General features: G+C 44.6%; 1 protein-coding gene across 2 annotated transcripts in view; it reads left to right on the forward strand.

The window, feature by feature from the left end:
• Nucleotides 1–20,115, forward strand: part of DYM (dymeclin) — a 227,244-nt gene that overhangs the window by 33,884 nt on the left and 173,245 nt on the right. For both annotated transcript variants that reach the window (XM_056847950.1, XM_056847951.1), the window contains exons 5-6: nucleotides 6,155–6,227; nucleotides 14,411–14,536. In XM_056847950.1, coding sequence (XP_056703928.1) covers nucleotides 6,155–6,227; nucleotides 14,411–14,536 — 199 coding nt within the window. The remainder of the gene's footprint in view (nucleotides 1–6,154; nucleotides 6,228–14,410; nucleotides 14,537–20,115) is intronic.

Raw genomic sequence — 20,115 nt, forward strand, 5'->3', positions numbered from 1 at the left:
AGAAGAGTTGGTTTTTATATGCCAACTCTCTCTACCACTTAAGGTAGAATCAAACTGGCTTACGTTCACCTTCCCCTCCCCACAACAGACACCCTGTAAGGTAGGTGGGGCTGAGAGAGCTGTGATTGGCCCAAGGTCACCCAGCTGGCTTCATGTGTAGGAGGCCCCTCATGTGGAGCCCGGTGAAAGATAAGAGCCCTGCTGGCTCAGACCAGTGGTCCCTCTCGTGCAGCATCCTTCCTTACACAATGGCCACCCAGTTCCTCCAGTTGCTCTGGAGGTCCAACAGCAGGGCCTAAAGGGGAGGCCTTCCCCTGAAGTGGCCTCATGGCTCTTCTGTTCAGAGGTTGTCCTCCTCTGAAGGTGGTTCCCTTTAGTCAACATGGCTACTAGTCACTGATAGACCTCTCTTCCATGGATCTGACAGTGGCCTTCACTTCATCCTCTGGGAGCGAATTCCATTCTTTCCCAGGGCATCCTCCTCACAGAGGTCAGTTCTCCAGGGTTTCAGGCAGAGGTCTTTCAAATCTGGTCTTTTTTTCTCAGTGGCGATGCCGGGCATTGAAACTGGGACATTCTGCATGCAAAGCAGAGGCTCTTCCACTGAGCCACAACCCCTCCCTCACTGCAAAGAGTAAATGAGTGGGGCTGTAGCTTCTAACCCACACTGCAGCGTGACATAGCCCTGTCCATGTTATGTGCTGTTAGACTGGAGTGGGGACATGTCTGCAGGGAGCCAGTGGGAGGGTAAGAGCGGTGGTTTGGAGCGGTGGACTCTGATCTGGAGAAGCAGGTTTGATTCCCCACTCCTCCACGTGAGCGGCGGAGGCTAATCTGGTGAACTGGATTTGTTGCCCCACTCCTCCACATGAAGCCAGCTGGGTGACCTTGAGCTAGTCACAGCTCTCTCAGTCCCACCTACCTCACAGGGTATCTGTTGTGGGGAGGGGAAGGGAAGGTGATTGTAAGCTGGTTTGATTCTGCCTTAAGTGGTAGAGAAAGTCGGCGTAGAAAAACCAACTCTTCTTCTTCAGTGCAGACCTGGCTTTGGTTGTTGTTCTTTCCTGAATGGTGCCTCTCGTGTGCTGCCCCAACCTGCTGCCTTGTGCAAAAGATGAGCCATGAAACCTCTTGAGGTCTAGGAATGTGAAAGAATTAGAAGGCGTTTGGCTCTCTTGTGTGCTTTTTCTCTTGGCTTTTTCTCTTGGCACCCATTTTTTTCATGTTTTATGCATTGGATTCTGATATCCACGCCAAAGAGCAGAAAAACGTCCTTTGCTGCATCAAGATGCGTAGTTGTGCGGTGAATCTCTGCAGGGCTGCCTTGTGGCTTCTGCTGACTTTTCAGAGAGGACGTGGGCTCGAATTCCATTCCAGTTTGTTAAATGTTTAAAGATTTAACGAAGGCAAAAGTACAGCTTTGTACTGATCACACATGACTGCCAGTCTTACAAACCAAGCCAAGTGTTGGCTATTGTATTTGTATATTGTAAAGATTTCTGCTTCACCTTTAGAGCCAGTGAGTGCCAAGGCAGCTGACAAGCAATTAATACGAAACAAAAAAAAACGTGGCTCTAGTGAGAATGTGGCTCCGGGTTCACCTTTGGTGGCAGAGGGACCGAGGGAGATGCTGGAGGGATGTGAAGTTAATGTGTGGTGCAGAGTGTAAGACTAGCATAAGAACATTAAGAAGGCCCTGCTGGGTCAGACTAAGGTCCATCAAGTCCAGCAGTCTGGTCACACAGCCATGAATACACCTCTCGGAAGGGTTTAAGAAGACAGTGGACATGTTCATGGAGGAGAGGGCTATTCATGGCCGTTCTCCCTCCCCCCCCTATTAACTCTTCTTTTTTCACCCTTCTCCCTGTAGCTGTCATTATTTTTTGTTTTGTAATTGCATTGTTCTGTAATTGATGTATTGCACGTTGTAGGGGTGCTTCTACCCTGTATTTCTGCATAGCCATAAAATAACTGTTCAGATTCAAATCTCAGGTGGCTCATAAAAGTAATTGCTGCTGTCTCCAGTGTAAATGCCTGGTGGTGTCAAAATTCTTAACCCGCTGTGGAGAGAGACAGATTCCCATCAGCATTTATACATGGACTTCCTTGTTCAGCCAGCCTGGGTTAGGACATATACCGAGAATGGATTAGTGAAATCCATTCACTAAAAATCTGCGTAACTGTCTCTGGGGTGCCTGCTGCTGACCTGGAAAAAAGAAGTTGGATTCCTCATATGAAAAGAGGCACAGTTAAATATTGAAACCGTTTAGTATGTCCTGGCTATGATTATTAAGAATGAGGTCAGCCAGCCGATCATTCATTGTGAGGAGACTGCCAAGCATAAGCTTTCAACGTCAAGAGACGTATTAACAGTGCATTCCTAAGGAGATAATTCACAGTGGGTAGCTGTGTTAGTCTGTCTGCAGTAGTAGAAAAGAGCAAGAGTCCAGTAGCACCTTAAAGACTAACAAAAATATTTTCTGGCAGGGTATGAGCTGTGGCTCACGAAAGCTCATACCCTGCCAGAAAATATTTTTGTTAGTCTTTTTAGGTGCTACTGGACTCTTGCTCTTTTCTATTCCTAAGGAGAGTTACTCCAGTCTAAGCCCGTTGAAATGAATGGGTTTAGACTGGAGTAACTCTCCTTAGGAATGCACCATGAAGGGCCAAAATGGATGTTATGGCAGCCATAAGTAAAAGGCTTTCCTGTGGTGTTCTACATGCACCATCTCTGATTCATGGGTTCACCCCTTGGGTGCAAATTCTGCAGCCGAATGAGCTGACTAGCATGGCAAGTGCATTTTTATATTTTGGGTCATGCATGGAAGGGGCTATACAGAGAGGTTTTTTTATTACCCATGGCTGTTGTCATGCCTATTAGCATTGTAAGATGGCATAACCACGGAATACAGTGTTGAGTTCTTTTCTGAGAAGCGAGAAATTCCGGCGCTTAGCTCGTTTTGTCTAGATAAGCACCAGGGACTTATGGTACTTTGTAACGTTTGGTTTATTATTGAAAGCAATAGGACTCCTATAGACGGCAGCAAAACCACTTAACCTGAATCAGATTCCTGATTGCGTTCACGCACACACATGCCCACACACTCTTTTCCAGCGTAACTTAATTCGCATCTCCCCTTCCTCTCAAATCTTGTTACAGCTGCTTCTCCTGCTAGCTTTGATTGATGTCACATTTTGAAGGCGAGGGAGAGTGATTCTCATTAGGGAAAGCATTCCTCATCATTAAGAACATGGCGATTCTTTTGGCAAATCCCTGACTGAGCATCAGTCCACCAGGCAAAAACCATAGAGATGGGCCCATTGATGCTAATCAGGGCAGCCAAACTTATACCAACATGTTGGCTCAAGAAGAGTGGCATTTAATTGTTCTAACAGGCAACATGACATCTCTTAGAAGGTGTTCGTGTGTGGTCTCTTGGTTTGGAACTGGGAACCAGAAACCAGGAAATCGGGAGTTCCTCTTTGGTGCGATCTCTGCCTTTCGCTGTGATCTTCTGCCAGCTGATTGTTTCCTGCCTTGGTTTACCCCTCTATAAAATTGGGATAATTTCCTCACTTGGGATGTTGTGAGGCCGGGCTAATGCTTGCACGGAACATGCCCTTTTATGCCAGGACATAATTCTGTAAACGCTTTCCATGATGCCTTGAAAAACCGTCTCTAAAAGTATGTAAACTTCAGGATGTCAGAGTGCCCTGAAGTGTCCCCAGATAAACATAATGAAATCTGTTTTTTTTTAAACCCTGTTGCCTTTGGATCCTCCAGAGGAGTCAAATGAAAGCAATTAAATAGGATCGTAACTTTTAAGGCTCTTTGCTTAATCTGCTTTTTCTGGAGAGAAAAAACACTTCCTATTGCTTATTTTTTCAGCTGTGCAGTCCTGATAGTAATTTTGCGAGGAAGAGCTAGCTACGTGGAAAGAATTGCTAATTACATTCCAGCTGCCATTATGTCCATTTATATGACTAGACCCAATAATCTTTAAGCTTTTGGGACCTGGAACTCACTCATGTTCTGCAACATGAAACCCTCTTTACATTTTCAATTTTGTACTTTTGTGTTAATTCTCTTAATTTTTTTTCCATTTTAAGTTTTTCCCTTCACCTCTTTCAACTTTGTCTATCTACAAATTACAAAAATTTAAGGAAAGGCAATGAAAATACAAATAAATTGGGGGAGGGTAGTTCCTCTGCTATGGTCTGTCTTCAGTTGGGTGGGACCCAGTTGTGGGTCACAGCCTACTAATTGAAGACTAGTGACTTAAATTATCTTTGTGGTTCCTAAAGATAAGAAGAGTTTTTGTTATATGCTGACTTTACCTTTTAAGGAGAATCAAACTGGTTTACAGACTCCTACCCTTCCTCTCCCCACAACAGACATCCTGTGAGGTAGGTGGGGCTGAGAGAGCTGTAAGATAACTGTGACTAGCCCAAGGTCACCCAGCAGGCTTCAGTTGTAGGAGTGGGGAAACCAACCTAGTTCACCAGATTAGCATCCTCTGCTCATGTGGAGGAGTGGGGAAACAAACCTGGTTCTTCAGATTAGAGTCCACCGCTCTTAACCTCTATACCATGCTGGTGTAGCAAACATCCCGAATTGGGTGAAACTGATGTTTTCACCTTCAACACACCACATTTTATTTCTGTTTTCTGCTTGCCCTGGTCTGTTGTCCAAAAGGTTTCCCCTTTCTCGAAGTTTACCTGGGGAGGCTGACTTCTGCTCCTACAAACTGTAAAGCACCAATGGAAACCTTCCTCCTCCTCTAGATCTGTGGTTCTCCATCTGCTTGGTTGCTGTGACTAACCGCATGAAAGCGCTCAACGTACCATAGCTCAGGAACATGACTTTCCTTCAGATACATACCTACTGTTGAGGAGTTCACAACGAAGTCCTAATATCCATAATGCTGCCTCTTGATTGTTGCTTCGATTGGACTGTACACGTTAAGTGTGAAATGTAAGAGTTGGAGATCCTGGACAAGACCAGTTTTTGTTGACAGTCCCGTTGCGCTACCTTGGGCATTGGTCTCATCTGCCTGTTTTATAAGATAGGAATAATAGTGACCTGTCTCACAGGGTGGTCGTGAGGGAATGCACAGGAAGAAGGGAAGAGCACATTGTACAAATTATTATGTCAGTGACGTGCAGAAGTGTGTGCGGGGGGAAATCTGTCCCTTTAATGGCTTCCCTTTTGCTCCTCTATCCTTTCATGAGCCTCCTTGTCTGAGGAGATCAGGCGGGATAGAAATGTAAGAAATAAATCAATATTAAATATGTCCACAGTAGTAATGGAGAAGCTCTGGAGGCTGAGAATTTTGGGAGTGGCAGATCCCCAAGAAATCAGAAGGAAATTGAGACTGGGGAGGGCAGCCATGAAGGAGCTAGAAAAGGTTCTGAAGTGTAAGGATGTGTCACTGGCCACCAAGATCAAGTTAATTCATGCCATCGTATTCCCTATTGCTATGTATGGGTGTGGAAGCTGTACATTGAAGAAAGCTGACAGGAAGAAAGTAGATTCCTTTGAAATGTGGTGTTGGAGGAGAGTGTTACGGATACCGTGGACTGCCAAAAAACAACAACAACAGTGGGTTATAGATCAAATCAAGCCTGAACTGACCCTCGAAGCTAAAATGACTAAACTGAGGCTATCGTACTTTGGTCACATTATGAGAAGACAAGAGTCACTGGAAAAGACCGTCATGCTGGGAAAAGTTGAGGGCAGCAGGAAAAGAGGAAGACCCAACAAGAGATGGATTGACTCAATAAGGAAGCCACAGCCCTCAGTTTGCAAGATCTGAGCAAGGCTGTCAAAGATAGGACATTTTGGGGGACATTGATTCATAGGGTCGCTGTGAGTCGGGAAGCGACTTGACGACACTTAACACACACAGATCCCCACTTCCCCCCAAATACCAGTGCTCTGTTCGGAGCAGATGTTGAACTGTACTTAACATCAGGGTTGACGTTTGCATTACTTCAGTAAACAGCAGTCTAAACCAAGACTGGGAGGGAGGGAGGGAAGGAAGGAAGGAAGGAAGGAAGGAAGGAAGGAAGGAAGGAAGGAAGGAAGGAAGGAAGGAAGGAAGGAAACGAATATTAAAACATCCAGTAACAGGATTTTTATCTTTTATTTTAGGTGCAGAATGTGAAGACCTTATGGAAGAGTTATTGTGTTGCCTCATCCTGCTGATTGTTGAGATTCCTCTTCTGTAAGTTTGTGCTATAAAGTTCTCTGTCTTCAACTGCAGCGTTTCAGGATTCTTGGAGAAGCTCATGGTTCCAAAGCCCTGAAATAATAGAGTGAAATAATTTAACACTGTGCCAGTTTTTTTGTAATAGCGGACCAGAAAATATAGAGCAATACTGTTGCCCCAGCTAATATTTGAAATGTGGAAGCAATCTTTTTGAGTTCTACAGTGATATTTGAGACAAAAAAAATCTCAGAATAAAAGCTGAAGTTGCATACCCAATCTAATGTCTACCAGACGTTGCCAAGTCCCATTCCTTGCTTCAAGGAGAAAATGTTTCAGTTGAGTTTGTAAGCTCCTCAGGGCAGGGACCTATCTCTCTTTGATGATGCTATTCTAATGCACATTGATGGTGCCGTACCATTTGCACGTATAGTTTTCTCGTTGAAGGGTTTGGTTTAAGCACCTTCTCTGAAACGGGAGTAAAAGTTTCAGATTGTAGCAGTGTTGGTCTACAGTAGAACAGGTAGATTTGAGTCCAGTAGCACCTTAAGAGAACAAGATTTTCAGGGTATAAGTTTTCGAAAATCTGACATGTTCATGGAGGAAAGGGGTATTCATAGCTACTAGTTAAAATGGATACTAGTCATGATGCATACCTATTATCTCCCGGATCAGAGGAGCATGCCCATTATCTTAGGTGCTGTGGAACACAGGCAGGATGGTGCTGGTGCAGTGGTCTTGTTTGGGGGCTTCCTAGAGGCACCTTGTTGGCCACTGCGTGAACAGACTGCTGGACTTGATGGACCTTGGTCTGAGCCAGCATGGCTTATGTTCTTATAGTGGACTGGGCTATCCATGGCTACTAGTCAAAATGGCTACTAGTCATGATGCGTACCTGTTCTCTCTAGTATCAGAGGAGCATGCCTATTATATAAGGTGCTGTGGAACACAGGCAGGACAATGCTGCTGCAGTCGACTTGTTTGGGGGCTTCCTAGAGGCACCTGGTTGGCCTGTGTGAACAGACTGCTGGACTTGATGGGCCTCTGTCTGATCCAGCACGACTTTTCTTGTGTTCTTATGTTCTTAGGTATCTGACGGATGGAGCTTTGACTCTTGAAAGATCATACCTCGAAAATCTTGTTGGTCTACAAGGTGCTATTGAATCTAAGGGACTAAAAATATCTGTATCTGATGTATTAAAACAGGACTTCTGTCGTTTGGCAACTAATTTAGGAGTTCACTCAGGTCCTTCCCCCCTTGAAGCCAGCCGTATCACTCTGTAGCACATTCAGCCAGGATCCTTCTAGCACTCAGCTCTGCTTCTCCCCATTTCGGAACCACATCATGCTGTGGTGTTGAGAAAGTTTACATTTTTCCCCCTTCCTGGTTTTCTTTTGAAAAAGCAGCGCAGCAGTGCATATGTTTCTCTAGTCCATTTTATAATTTAAGGCTGAAGTCCTAGCCATATTTACCTGGGAGCAAGTCCCGTTGAAGTCACAAACCCTTACTTTGGAGTTTGCCATGTTATTTTATTATAGCTAAACAAAGCAGAGGTCTAGTGCATTATGTTTATTCTAGCATGTATTTTTGTGAGTCTTGCTTTGGAGTAAACCTGCTTTGAATTGTGTGTGTCTTCTGTGTGAAGGGAGGATCTTTAATGATACAGCATTAATGATACTGTGCATGTATTTAATAGCCCCCTTATTTGTGTTTGTAGTGTCTGGGCTTGAAGAGGGAAACTTATTTTCTTGTGTTTCTCTCTCTCTCTCTCTCTCTCTCTCTCTCTCTCTCTCTCTCTCTCTCTCTCTCTCTCTCTGTGTGTGTGTGTGTGTGTGTGTGTGTGTGGCTGGCTTTGGGAGCCTTTTTTTTTTTTTTTACTTTGCTTCTTTCCCTTTTGCTGAGGAATTGGACAGCCGTTTAGTACCCTGCTAAAGATACGGCTGTTTTCTTTGGAAACCTCGCTGTCATGAAACATAGTCCTGCCGTCATTACATTAATTCTTGGGCCGTTGGCTGTCCAATGAATGTGTGGCATGATTTAGGAGAAGTCCTTCTGATTATGCAGAGGTATTGTTGGCACTTCCTGGAACAGTCATACTTCTGTGTGGGGCAGATTAGAGGAAATACTGAGAGGTGAAAGGACAGAGTAATATATGGACACATTCATAAATCATTCTCTTCGTTGGAAGCCAGCTTGGGGCTGGTATGGCGTTTAGTGGTAGCCTGACACTCCTTTTGAAAGCACATTCTGCAATTGCAGCACAACCCTATTTAAAAAAAATCTGTGGTTTGTCAGGATCCAGAGTATCTTGAAAGAAGAAGAAGAAGAGTTGGTTTTTATATGCCGACTTTCTTTACCACTTAAGGCAGAATCAAACCAGCTTACAATCACCTTCCCCTCCCCTTTGAGGTAGGTGGGGCTGAGAGAGCTGTGACTAGCCCAAGGTCACCCAGCTGGCTTCATGTGTGGCAGTGGGGAAACCAACCCGGTTCACCAGATTAGCCTCCGCTGCTCATGTGGAGGAGTGGGGAATCAAACCTGGTTCTCCAGATCAGATTCCACCACTGCAAACCACCGCTCTTAACCACTACACTACGCTGGCTCTTAACCACTACATCATGCTGGAAAGTAGTTCCGTGCATCTAAGCCAAGTGTTAAATCGAGATTTCTTGAGCAGCAGCCCCACTGATATGCAAAATGCCCTTGGCATCAAGAGGCTCCTGAGAAACAATTTTTGACCTGCCCTGGGAATCAGCTGTTCTGTGCTCATAGTGCGGCACAGCTTGGTGGAATGGGGCATAAAAGTCATTTTCTGCAAGCTGGTATGATTTGGCCTGTAAACCTGGGGGTTTTCCATCACTGGTTTCACCCGTTTGGGTTGCAGATCAGTCATTTTATCTTTGGCATTTATATCCTGCCAAGTCTTCCCCAAAATAGGGTGCTTGAGACAGCATACAATAAGAGTATATACAATTACATGTAGTTAAACATTATATAAATGCTTACAAAACAGATATGGAGTCTTAAAACAACAACAACAACAGCGGGAGTCCTAAAATAGTTTTAAGGCTACTAAAGCAGCACCGATGATTTAAGCTGGGCATGGAGGTCTTTAATATGACAGAGAACACAGAGGTTTTATTTGCCTGGTTGTTATCTGTTCTTGCAATCTGTGCGCATGGAGGTTTATTTAAATCTGCCCTTTCTCCTTTCCAGCCAGAATTACGGATGGTGATATTTTAAGGGTGGGGAATGGCTGTTCAGCATTTGAAAGCCCCTTCTCTTCATAAGTGGTGGTCTCTCTATCCAGCACACTTTTAACCCAGAAGAAGAAGAGTTGGTTTTTATATGCCAACTTTCTCTACCACTTAAGGAAGACTCAAACCGGCTTACAATTACCTTCCTTCCCCTCCCCACAACAGACACCCTGTGAGGTAGGTGAGGCTGAGAGAGATGTGACTAGCCCAAGGTTACCCAGCTGGCTTCATGTGGAGAAGTGGAGAAACAAACCCAGTTCACCAGATTAGCCTCCGCCACTCATGTGGGGGAGTGGGGAATCAAACCCGGTTCTCCAGATTAGAGTCCACTGCTCCAAACCACCGCTCTACCACTACACCATGCTGGCTCCCTTCCTTCCTTTAAGGGGCTCAAAGACGTGCACGGGATTTTCCCATCTCCGTTTTATCTGGCGAGGCTTACTAGGTTGAGAGTGTGTTACCGACGCAGGGTACACCCGGCGAGTTTAATGGCAGTATGTTCATTTGAACCCAAGTCTCCCAGGCCCTAGTGTGATACTCCAACCAGTGTGCTACACTGCCTTAAAGAAAGTGCTAGAGCTCAGACTTGGGCTGGAAGCTCAGCTTTAAAACAAAAGTGGAGGATATCTGTGGCTGCTCTTTAATACCCTGTATATTTCCTTTTTCGTTACGTCACCAGTTCAAGGACTGAGATGTGGCATTAGAGAATAATGCCTGAAGCTCAAGTGGCTTGAAATTGCACTTAGATCCTGTGATTTGTGGATGCACATCTTCCTTATATGTTCTGGTTAATTGTTAGATTGTTTATTTATTTGCTTCATTTATATCCTGCCTTTCTCTCCAATGGGGACCCAGGGCGGCTTACATCATTCTCCTCTCCTCTGTTTTAATCTCAAAACAGCCCTGCGAGGTAGTTGGGGCTGAGAGAGTGTGGCTAGCCCAAAGTCATCCAGTGAGCTTCCATGGGAGAGTGGGGATTCAAACCTAGGCCTCCTAGATCCTAGTCCAACACTCTAACCACTACACCACTACAGAGTTAGATTGTTCGAACTTTAGAATGTGCAATAGGTGGAAGGGGAGCCTTGTTGGAAGGGACTGGGGTGGAAGGGACTGGGGTGCTTCATCATAAGAACATAAGAGATGCCCTGCTCATTTGGACCACCGGTCCATCTTGTCCAGCTTCCTGTTTCACACAGCAGCCAAACAGTTGCCCCGGAGGGCCAACAGACAGGGCAGAGATCCCAAGGCCCTCCACTGCAGTTGCTTCCTAGCATTGGGTTACAGAGATTTGCTGCCTCTATATGTGGAGGCTCCCTTCAGTCAACATGGCTAGTAGTTACTAGTAGACCTCTCCTCCATGCGTCTGTGTAATCTTTTCCTAAAGCCATCTATGCTCATGGCCATCACAACATCTATTGGCAGTGAATTCTACCATTGAATTACTTGTTGATTAAAGAAGTATTTCCTTTTGTCCATCCTGAACAAATTGCCCGTTAACTTCATCAGGGTGCCCCTGAGGGTGTCTGTTGTGGGGAGGGGAAGGGAAGGTGATTGTAAGCCTGTTTGATTCTCCCTTAAGTGGTAGAGAAAGTTGGCATATAAAAGCCCACTCCTCCTCCTCCTCCTCCTTCATCATCTTCATCATCATCATCATCGTCAAACCCGGTTCTCCAGATTAGAGTCCACCGCTCTTAACCAATACACCACAGTGCTACAATTTGTTGGCATAAAACCATTTAGTCAAAAGAGTCAGGAGAGTGCATTGCGGGGGAATTGTTTGCTTTGTGGAATGGCTGGTCCTGGGGTGGAAGCATGACTCAGTTCACAGTTCCCTATACACTTAGAGGAGAAACTCTCCGTTTAGACTCACTTACAAAATCCTGATTCACCTCATTCGTTTATAGATAGTAAATTATTTTTATAGGATAAATGTATGCAGGGATAGGAACTAGAAGAACTGAAAGTCTGAGGTTTGCCCCCCAGCCTCAGAATGATTCATAAACATGGTATCTTAATTCTCCCTTGTAGCCTCTGAACATACTCCCTTCCTTTTTATGGAGGTGGGAGAATTAACTGGTAATATTTCCTTTCTGTTAAGAGAACCACGACAGAAGAGGTCATTCGTGGTCTTTTGCTTTCAATTACTGTTTCTTTTTAAAGGGTAATTAGGATGTTTCCCAAACATTTCTCGACAGCCATAACTAGTGCTCTCTTTGCATGCATGTTTGCCATTAGTGGGTGTTAATTTTGGGATCTGAGCCAATGGGGGGGGGGGAATATGTTTGCATTCAGCTCTTGTCTTTGCGCCCTGAGATGGATAACCAGATACTCAGCTTGCTTTTCTCTAAGCTGACCAATCCCGTCTGCCGACTTTTATTTCACCCTTTCTCGTAGACCCTCAGGATGTGTGGCAATCAAACTCTGTTCCTGTATTGTTTGGAACCTACATTTGTGCATCGGCCGGTTCTGGCAGCCTTTCTAAATGAGTGGCCTTTTAACACTTAACGCTTCCCATGGAATATGTTTTCTGGGTTGAAGTTGAAGAATAAGAAGCCGCAAAAAATCCTCTTTGTTCTCACTTTCAGAGGGTCGCCGTTTTGGTCTGCAATAGGACAGCCAGAGTAGGGTCCAACAGCACCTTCAGAGATGATCGAGATTTCCAGGGTATGAGCTTTCAAAAGTCAAAGCTCCTATCGAGCCAGTGGGGTGTAGTGGTTAAGAGCGGTGGTTTGGAGCAGCGGACTCTGATCTGGAGAACCGGGTTTGATTCCCCACTCCTCCACATGAGCAGCGGAGGCTAATCTGGTGAACTGGATTTGTTTCTCCACTCCTGCACATGAAGCCAGCTGGGTGACCTTGGGCTAGTCACACTCTCTCAGCCCCACATGCCTCACAGGGTGTTGTGGGGTGAAGAAGGGAAGGCGATTGTAAGCTACTTTGATTCTCCTTAAAAGGTACAGAAAGTCAGCACATAAAAACCAACTCTTCTTCTTCTTCTTACCCAAGCTTGAACCATAGTTAACTGGCAGTTCTAATACACACAAGAACATGGTCTCATATGTACTTATGTTGGGCCGAAACACATATTGTCTGAGTAATTGTGTGATTTTATATCTTTTTGTATTATATGAGTATGTCAATTTGGTAGGCTCTTGCAGGGCCTTATATGTGTTATATGTGGTATTAGATTTTATCTTGAAATAAAAATATTCATATTTTGTACTGACATAATCTTTAGATTGTATAACCATTGGTCTTGGATGTTTATTTATTTTTTTCTTGACCTTTTGGGTACTTAATTATGTTGTTTAGGGTTAAGTTTTCCCCCCTTTGTTGTTGGTGTAGCGTTTTATTCTTGAACCTGAGTTGGATAGAGTAGGGCATGACCTTGGTTGTGTCTTGCAAAGGCAGGTCTTCTATAAGCTGCAACTAGAAGAGGAAACAGAAAACAGGAAGAAAAAAACAGAGGTTATCGGTCCAAGCACTGCCCCTACCAGTCCTAGCCCATGTTATGATGTCACAGCACTGGGAAAACATTCCTACGTATTACATAGGAGAGGGAGGAAATTGACAGTTTTTGGCAGGAGTCCCACTTTGCCAAAGGAAGTATTATTTTGTAAAATGTTTAACTGATTGCAGGAAGTTTATAATTGGCAGTAACAATCATCAGACCTTGAATTTCTAATGATAAAAAAGGTAAAGGTCCCCTGTGAAAGCGCCAGGTCATTCCTGACCCATGGGGTGACGTCACATCCTGACGTTTCCAAGGCAGACTTTGTTTACGGGGTGGTTTGCCAGTGCCTTCCCCAGTCATCTTCCCTTTACCCCCAGCAAGCTGGGTACTCATTTTACCGACCTCGGAAGGATGGAAGGCTGAGTCACCCTTGAGCCGGCTACCTGAAACCAACTTCCGTTGGGATCGAACTCAGGTCGTGAGCAGAGCTTGAACTGCAGTACTGCAGCTTACCAATCTGCGCCACGAGGCTCTTATTTCTAATGAACCAATTGAATAAAGACAAGCTTACCTTGTAAAAGGAGAGCTAGCGGGGTGTAGTGGTTAAGAGCGGTGGTTTGGAGCAGTGGACTCGGATCTGGAGAACCAGGTTTGATTCCCCACTCCTCCACATGAGCGGCGGAGGCTAATCTGGTGAACTGGATTTGTTTCCCCACTCCTACACACGAAGCCAGCTGGGTGACCTTGGGCTAGTCACAGCTCTCTTAGAGCTCTCTCAGCCCAACCTAGCTCACAGGGTGTCTGTTGTGGGGAGGGGAAGGGAAGGTGATTGTAAGCCAGTTTGAGTCTCCCTTAAGTGGTAGTGAAAGTCAGCGTATAAAAACCAACTCTTCTTCTTCTTCGTTGTCGTCTTCTTCTTCGTCATCTTCGTCTTCTTTGTCTTCTTCTTCGTCTTCTTCCTCTTCCTCTTCGTCGTCTTCTTCTTCCTCTTCCTCTTCCTCTTCCTCATCTTCTTCTAAAAGAGCTTTCCTTTTGCACTCATGACATAAAAGGAGGGAGTTGGTTTTTGGAGCACAAGATAAATCAAAAGTGGGCATAGGAAGAAGAAAAAGAAGAGTTGGTTTTTATATGCCGACTTTCTCTACCACTTAAGGAAGTATCAAACCGGCTTACAGTCGCCTTCCCTTCCCCTCCCCACAACAGACACCCAGTGAGGTGGATGGGGCCGAGAGAGGGTGAAGTACAGGAGTGGAAGTATACTGAATAAGTTTATTCCCATGCATTGCCTGTTTGAAAATAAATCATGAGAGAGCGTCTGTGACTTATTGTGGATGGAGTCCTCGGGTTTTTCTTACTCTCAGCGGCTTTCTTGCTCCAGCCACAATGCAAACACATTCATCCCAGTCCTTTGAGTATAATGGAAAAATTCAGCTACTAAATACCTAGGTTGGTACTGATTAATTCTTCTGTGTTTTTCCCCCCCTTGCAGAGACATAACATACAGCATTTCTCTAGAAGCCGTGACGACCCTTGTGGTTTTCCTATCCTGCCAGCTTTTCCACAAGGAAATTCTGCGGGAGAGCATCGTTCATAAGTATCTCATGCATGGCCGATGGTACGTCAAAATACGATGTCGTTTCCTACATAGATTATTTTCATTATTGGACTTTTATCCCGTTCCTGCATTTTCCCTCTCAGCATAGGAAATGCTGTAGTTTAACTATTTTCCCCACCCACACCCACCCCGGTGGTACCAAAGCATCTCACTGGTGAACAATGAATGAGAAAATACTCGGCCCGTTTAAGGGTGGAGTACTGAGGCAGCAGAAATAGATGTTGCTGCCAAATATTGAGAACATTTGCACATATACACACACTCACGCTGAATATAGATTCCTGGTGAATTTGAAGGCTTCATCAAATTTGGTGAATATTTTAAATGTAATTTCATTACAACAAGAAGAAAAGGAGTTGGTTTTTATACCCTGCTTTTCTCTACTGTAAGGAGTTTCAAAGGGGCTTACAATTGCCTTCTCTTTCTCTCTCCACAACGGCTCATCCAAATGCTTCCATGGATGCCCTGGGACGTTTTGGATTTTTCTTCTCTGCTGCAGCTAATTGCATTCCACCCTAGATTCCCTCTCAATGGAGCCAGCATGGCGTAGTGGTTAACAGCAGTGGTCTGGAGCGGTAGACTCTAATCTGGAGAACTGGGTTTGATTCCCCACTCCTCCACATGAGCGGTGGAGGCTAATCTGGTGAACTGGATTTGTTTCCCCACTCCTACACATGAAGCCAGCAGGGTGACCTTGGGCTAGTCACATCTCTTCAAGCTCTCTCAGCCCCACCTACCTCACAGGGTGTAGGTTGTGGGGAGGGGAAGGTGATTGTAAGCCGGTTTGAGTCTCCCTTAAGTGGTAGAGAAAGTAAGCATATAAAAACCAACTCTTCTTCTCCTTCTCTTTCATTGAGCGGGGGGGTTGAGTTCAAAATTTTTGCAAAGCATCGCCCTCAGGGAATGTTTGGCTGTGAGAGGGTGACCTTGGTGGGTGAGCATGGATTTACTGCACCTCAATCTCCCATGGTTCAGACAGAGCCGTGTATTCCTTACCACTCCACAGCAGTGCTTTATAAAGGCGTTTTATGGCTGGCTTTGATTTATGTCTAACAGATCTCCTCTTCACCACTAAAACCCCGAGAAGAGATTGATTATAGTCACATAACACTGTACGCTAGAAAAATACTCCTGTGTGGTCAATGTGTCAAGGGAGCATGGAATCTGATGGATATTTCCTTTCTCTGAATAAATACATCCTGGGTACGTGGAGGGAATGGAGATGGGAGGGGGAGCTGAGAGAGATTCTGAAGCTTAGATCAGTATGATGTTGTCAAATGTAAACCATACTTTCAAACTAAGGACCACAGTCATGCAAGGGAGTTCGCAGAAGCTCAGCAGGAGATACCTCTTAATGTATCTTAATCAAGTTCTCTCTGCTTTTTCCCCTCCCACTAACCAGCAAACACATGTGCAGGATCAGTATTATTGAGGTTGTGATAGAAGCCGTAAGTGAATATATAGTTTTATTTTAACACTGCTGTTCTGTATAGAAGCTGGAATTAGGCATGTTGCAAACTGTTTAACTAGGCATGGAATCGGGTGTTGGCTCATTAGCTCACGCTCTCTTGGAACACTTAGACCACTGGATGCGACCGAGGGGAACTAAGCAAATGATATTCACTTGCATTGCAGATCTTCAAGCTGCCATAATGAACGGCGGGACATAAATACTTTAGCAAATTAAATTAGAATTGTGGTAAACCAGCTGTTTTTAGGAAAGTCTTTAAATACAGGTGTTTATTTAAAATATTTATATGCCCATCTTTCTCCTAAGGATCTCAGCACCCAATTTGGGTTACAGGAATATAAATAAATAAACAATTTGTTTTAATAGCTAGATTCGAGTACAGTAGCATCTTAGAGACCAACAAGAATTTTGGGTTATAAGGTACTGAGAGTCAAAGCCAGCGTGGTGTAGTGGTTAAGAGCGGTGATTTGGAGCAGTGGGCTCTTATCTGGAGAACCGGGTTTGATTCCCCACTCCTCCACATGAAGCCAGCTGGGTGACCTTGGGCTTGTCACATTCTCTCAGCCTCACCTACCTCACAGGGTGTCTGTTGTGGGGAAGGGAAGGTGGTTGTAAGCCAGTTTGAGTCTTCCTTACGTGGTAGAGAAAGTCGGCATATTCGTCTTCTTCCTCCTCCTCCTCCAAGGTAGCTTTGACTCTCGAAAGCATACACTCTGAAAATCCGGTTGGTCTCTAAGGTCCTACTGGACTTGAATCTAGCTCTTCTACTGCATCCCAGTTTGTTTTCATGTTTGCTTTATCAACAGACGCAAAACACAAAAACCTAATCTAAAAACACCTCCCCCCAGTCACAGGGTATTTCCCTTTTGCCCAGGCTGCCCCCAAAGCTGTTCAAAATAATCCCACCGTAACAGCCTCACTTGAACGCCAGACAGGTCGGAGCCCCCCCTGACCTCTTGTGGGGGGCTGTTCCGGAGGTGGGGGGTAGCCACTGAAAAAGCCCAAGTCTGGGCTGTTGGGGAACGTGTCTTAGCCCAAGGGGATTACTAATGATAGTCCTTGCTGGGGAAACAGAGCTGCCGCACAGGAATACGAGGACAGCCTCAGCTGCTGCGTGCTTTCCAGGAAGCAAACGTCAGCACCAGGGTGAGATCCAGAAAGGTTCTTCGAGACAAGCAACCTCCAAGCTCTACCATGCTGGCAACTTCTTCAGAATCTCACTCATTTCAAATATATCAACTTGCGTGGTCATATGACACTGCTTTTGAGGGTAAAGAAGGCCTTCCTGGGTACATATAACACATTGTGGTTTTCTGGAACCTGGCCTATATTTTCAGATCTAGTAACCTTGACTTTTTTTAGATGAAAGGGAATACTGTGTACAGTTCTGGTCACCACACCTAAAAAAGGATATTGCAGAGCTTGAGAAGGTGTAGAAAGGAGCAACCAAAATGATCAGGGGACTAGAGCAACTGCCCTATGGGGAGCGGTTAAGACTCTTAGGACTGTTTAGCTTGGAAAGAAAGCGGTTAAGGGGAGACATGATAGAGGTCTATACAATTATGTATTGTATGGAGATAGTGGACAGGGAGAAGCTTTTCTCCCTCTCTCATAATACTAGAACGCAGGGTCATCTGCTGAAGCTGGAGGGTGAGATTCAAAACAGATAAAAGGAAGTATTTCACATAATGCATATTTAAATTGTGGAACTCCATGCCCCAGGATGTGGTGATGGCTGCCAACATGGAAGGCTATAAGAGGCGAGTGGACATGTTCATGGAGGAGACGGGTGGAGAGAAACAGTGTGGAGATGTTTCTATGCTAATGCTAGAAGCCTCCAAGCAAAAATGGGAGAGTGCATGGTTTTAAGAGAAAACATTGATATAGTGACCATTACAGAAACCTGGTGGAGGGTAGAGAACCAGTGTGATACGGTCATCCCTGGTTACAAACTGTATAGAAATGATAGGGAAGGGCATATTGGAGGGGGTATTGCTATGTATATCAAGGAAGGCATAGTGTCTAATAAGCTAGAGACCATAAAAAGGGCTGACTCTTCCACAGAATCCTTATGGGTGACGATTCCGGGACCCAAAGGTGATTTAGTACTGGGGACGTTCTATCGGCCCCCTGACCAAATGGCTCAGGGTGATCTTGAGACTGGGAATGAAATTAGGGAAGCATGTAAAGGTAATGAAGTAGTAATAATGGGAGACTTTAACTTCCTTCATATCGATTGGATAAATGTATGCTCCAGTCAAGCCAAAGAGATAAAAATTTTAGACATCCTAAATGACTGTGCCCTCGAACAGTTGGTCATAGACCCAACCAGAGGGGAGGCGATCCTGGATTTAATACTCTGCGGTGCTGCCAGTGACTTGGTGCGGGATGTGGATATAGTTGAGCCAGTTGGCAATAGTGATCACAATGGCATCAAATTTAATTTATATGTAAGTGGGAAAGTGACTGGGAAATCTCACACAATTACCTTTGACTTTAAAAGAGGGAACTTCTCTAAAATGAGAAAAATGGTAGAGGAAGTTGAAAGGAACAGTTAGGAGGGTTAAATCTCTGGAAAAGACTTGGGGGTTACTCAAGTCCACATTACTAGAGGCTCAGCTAGCTTGTATACCTCAGGTCAGGAAAGGTAGTAATAAGTCCAAGAGGTCACCACCATGGCTAACGGGTAAGGTGAAGGAAGCAGAGAAAAAAAGTCTTCCTTCAGAGACTGGAAGGTTTGTCCAAACGAGGCAAACAGAAGCAAACACAAACTTGCACAAAGGAAATTAAAGCAGATAATTAGAGATGCAAAAAAAGATTTTGAGGGGCATATTGCTAAACACATCAAAACAAACAATAAGAAATTATTTAAGTATATTAGGAATAGGAAACCAGCTAGGGAAGCGGTTGGACCATTGTATGACAATGAGAGTAAAGGAACTCTAAGGGAGGATAAAGCGATTGCTGAAAAACTAAATGAATTCTTCTCATCTGTCTTCACTGTTGAAGATACAGGGCAGATTCCTTCTCCTGAACAGAAATTTTGGAGAGGGGAGAATGAGGAACTGAGACAAATAGTGGTAACAAGGCAGGAAGTCCTAGAAAGTCTAGACAAACTACAAACTAACAAGTCACAGGGACCAGACGGTATTCATCCTAGAGTTCTTCAAGAACTCAAATGGGAAATTGCTGAACTTCTAACGAAGCTATGTAATATGTCCCTTCGATCAGCCTCTGTACCAGAGGACTGGAGAATGGCCAATGTAACACCCATTTATAAAAAAGGTTCCAAGGGGGACCCACGAAATTACAGGCTAGTTAGTTTAACATCTGTTCCAGGTAAATTGATGGAAAGCATTATTAAAGATAGAATTGTCAAGCATATAGAAGGGCAGGGTCTGTTGAGCAAATCCCAACATGGCTTCTGCAAAGGTAGGTCCTGTCTCACTAACCTATTAGAGTTTTTGAAAGCGTCAATAAGCATGTGGACAGGAATGAGCCTGTGGACATTGTATATTTGGATTTTCAAAAAGCTTTTGACAAAGTCCCCCATCAAAGACTGCTAAGCAAACTTCATAGTCATGGGGTAAGAGGAAAAGTTCTCTTATGGATTGAGAGCTGGCTGAAAAATAGGAAGCAGAGAGTAGGAATCAATGGTCAGTTCTCACAATGGCGGGATGTGAGCAGTGGGGTCCCTCAGGGATCTGTGTTGGGTCCGGTGCTTTTCAACCTGTTCATCAATGACCTGGAGTTGGGGTTAAACAGTGAAGTAGCCAAGTTTGCAGATGACACCAAATTATTTAGGGTGGTTAAAACAAAATCGGACTGTGAAAAGCTCCAGAAGGATCTCTACATACAGGAAGAATGGGCATTAAAATGGCAAATGAGACTCAATGTGAGCAAGTGTAGCATATTGGGGCAAAAATCCCAACTTCACATATACACTGATGAAATCTGTGCTGGCAGCGTCAGGCCAAGAAAGGGATCTTAGGGTGGTAGTGGATAGCTCAAAGAAGATGTCAACCCAGTGTGCGGCTGCTATAAAAAAGGCAAATTCCATGCTGGCCATAATTAGACGAGGAATAGAGAATAAAACTGCTGATATCAT

The sequence above is a fragment of the Euleptes europaea genome, chromosome 4, assembly GCF_029931775.1.
Source record: "Euleptes europaea isolate rEulEur1 chromosome 4, rEulEur1.hap1, whole genome shotgun sequence".
Classification (NCBI taxonomy): domain Eukaryota; kingdom Metazoa; phylum Chordata; class Lepidosauria; order Squamata; family Sphaerodactylidae; genus Euleptes; species Euleptes europaea.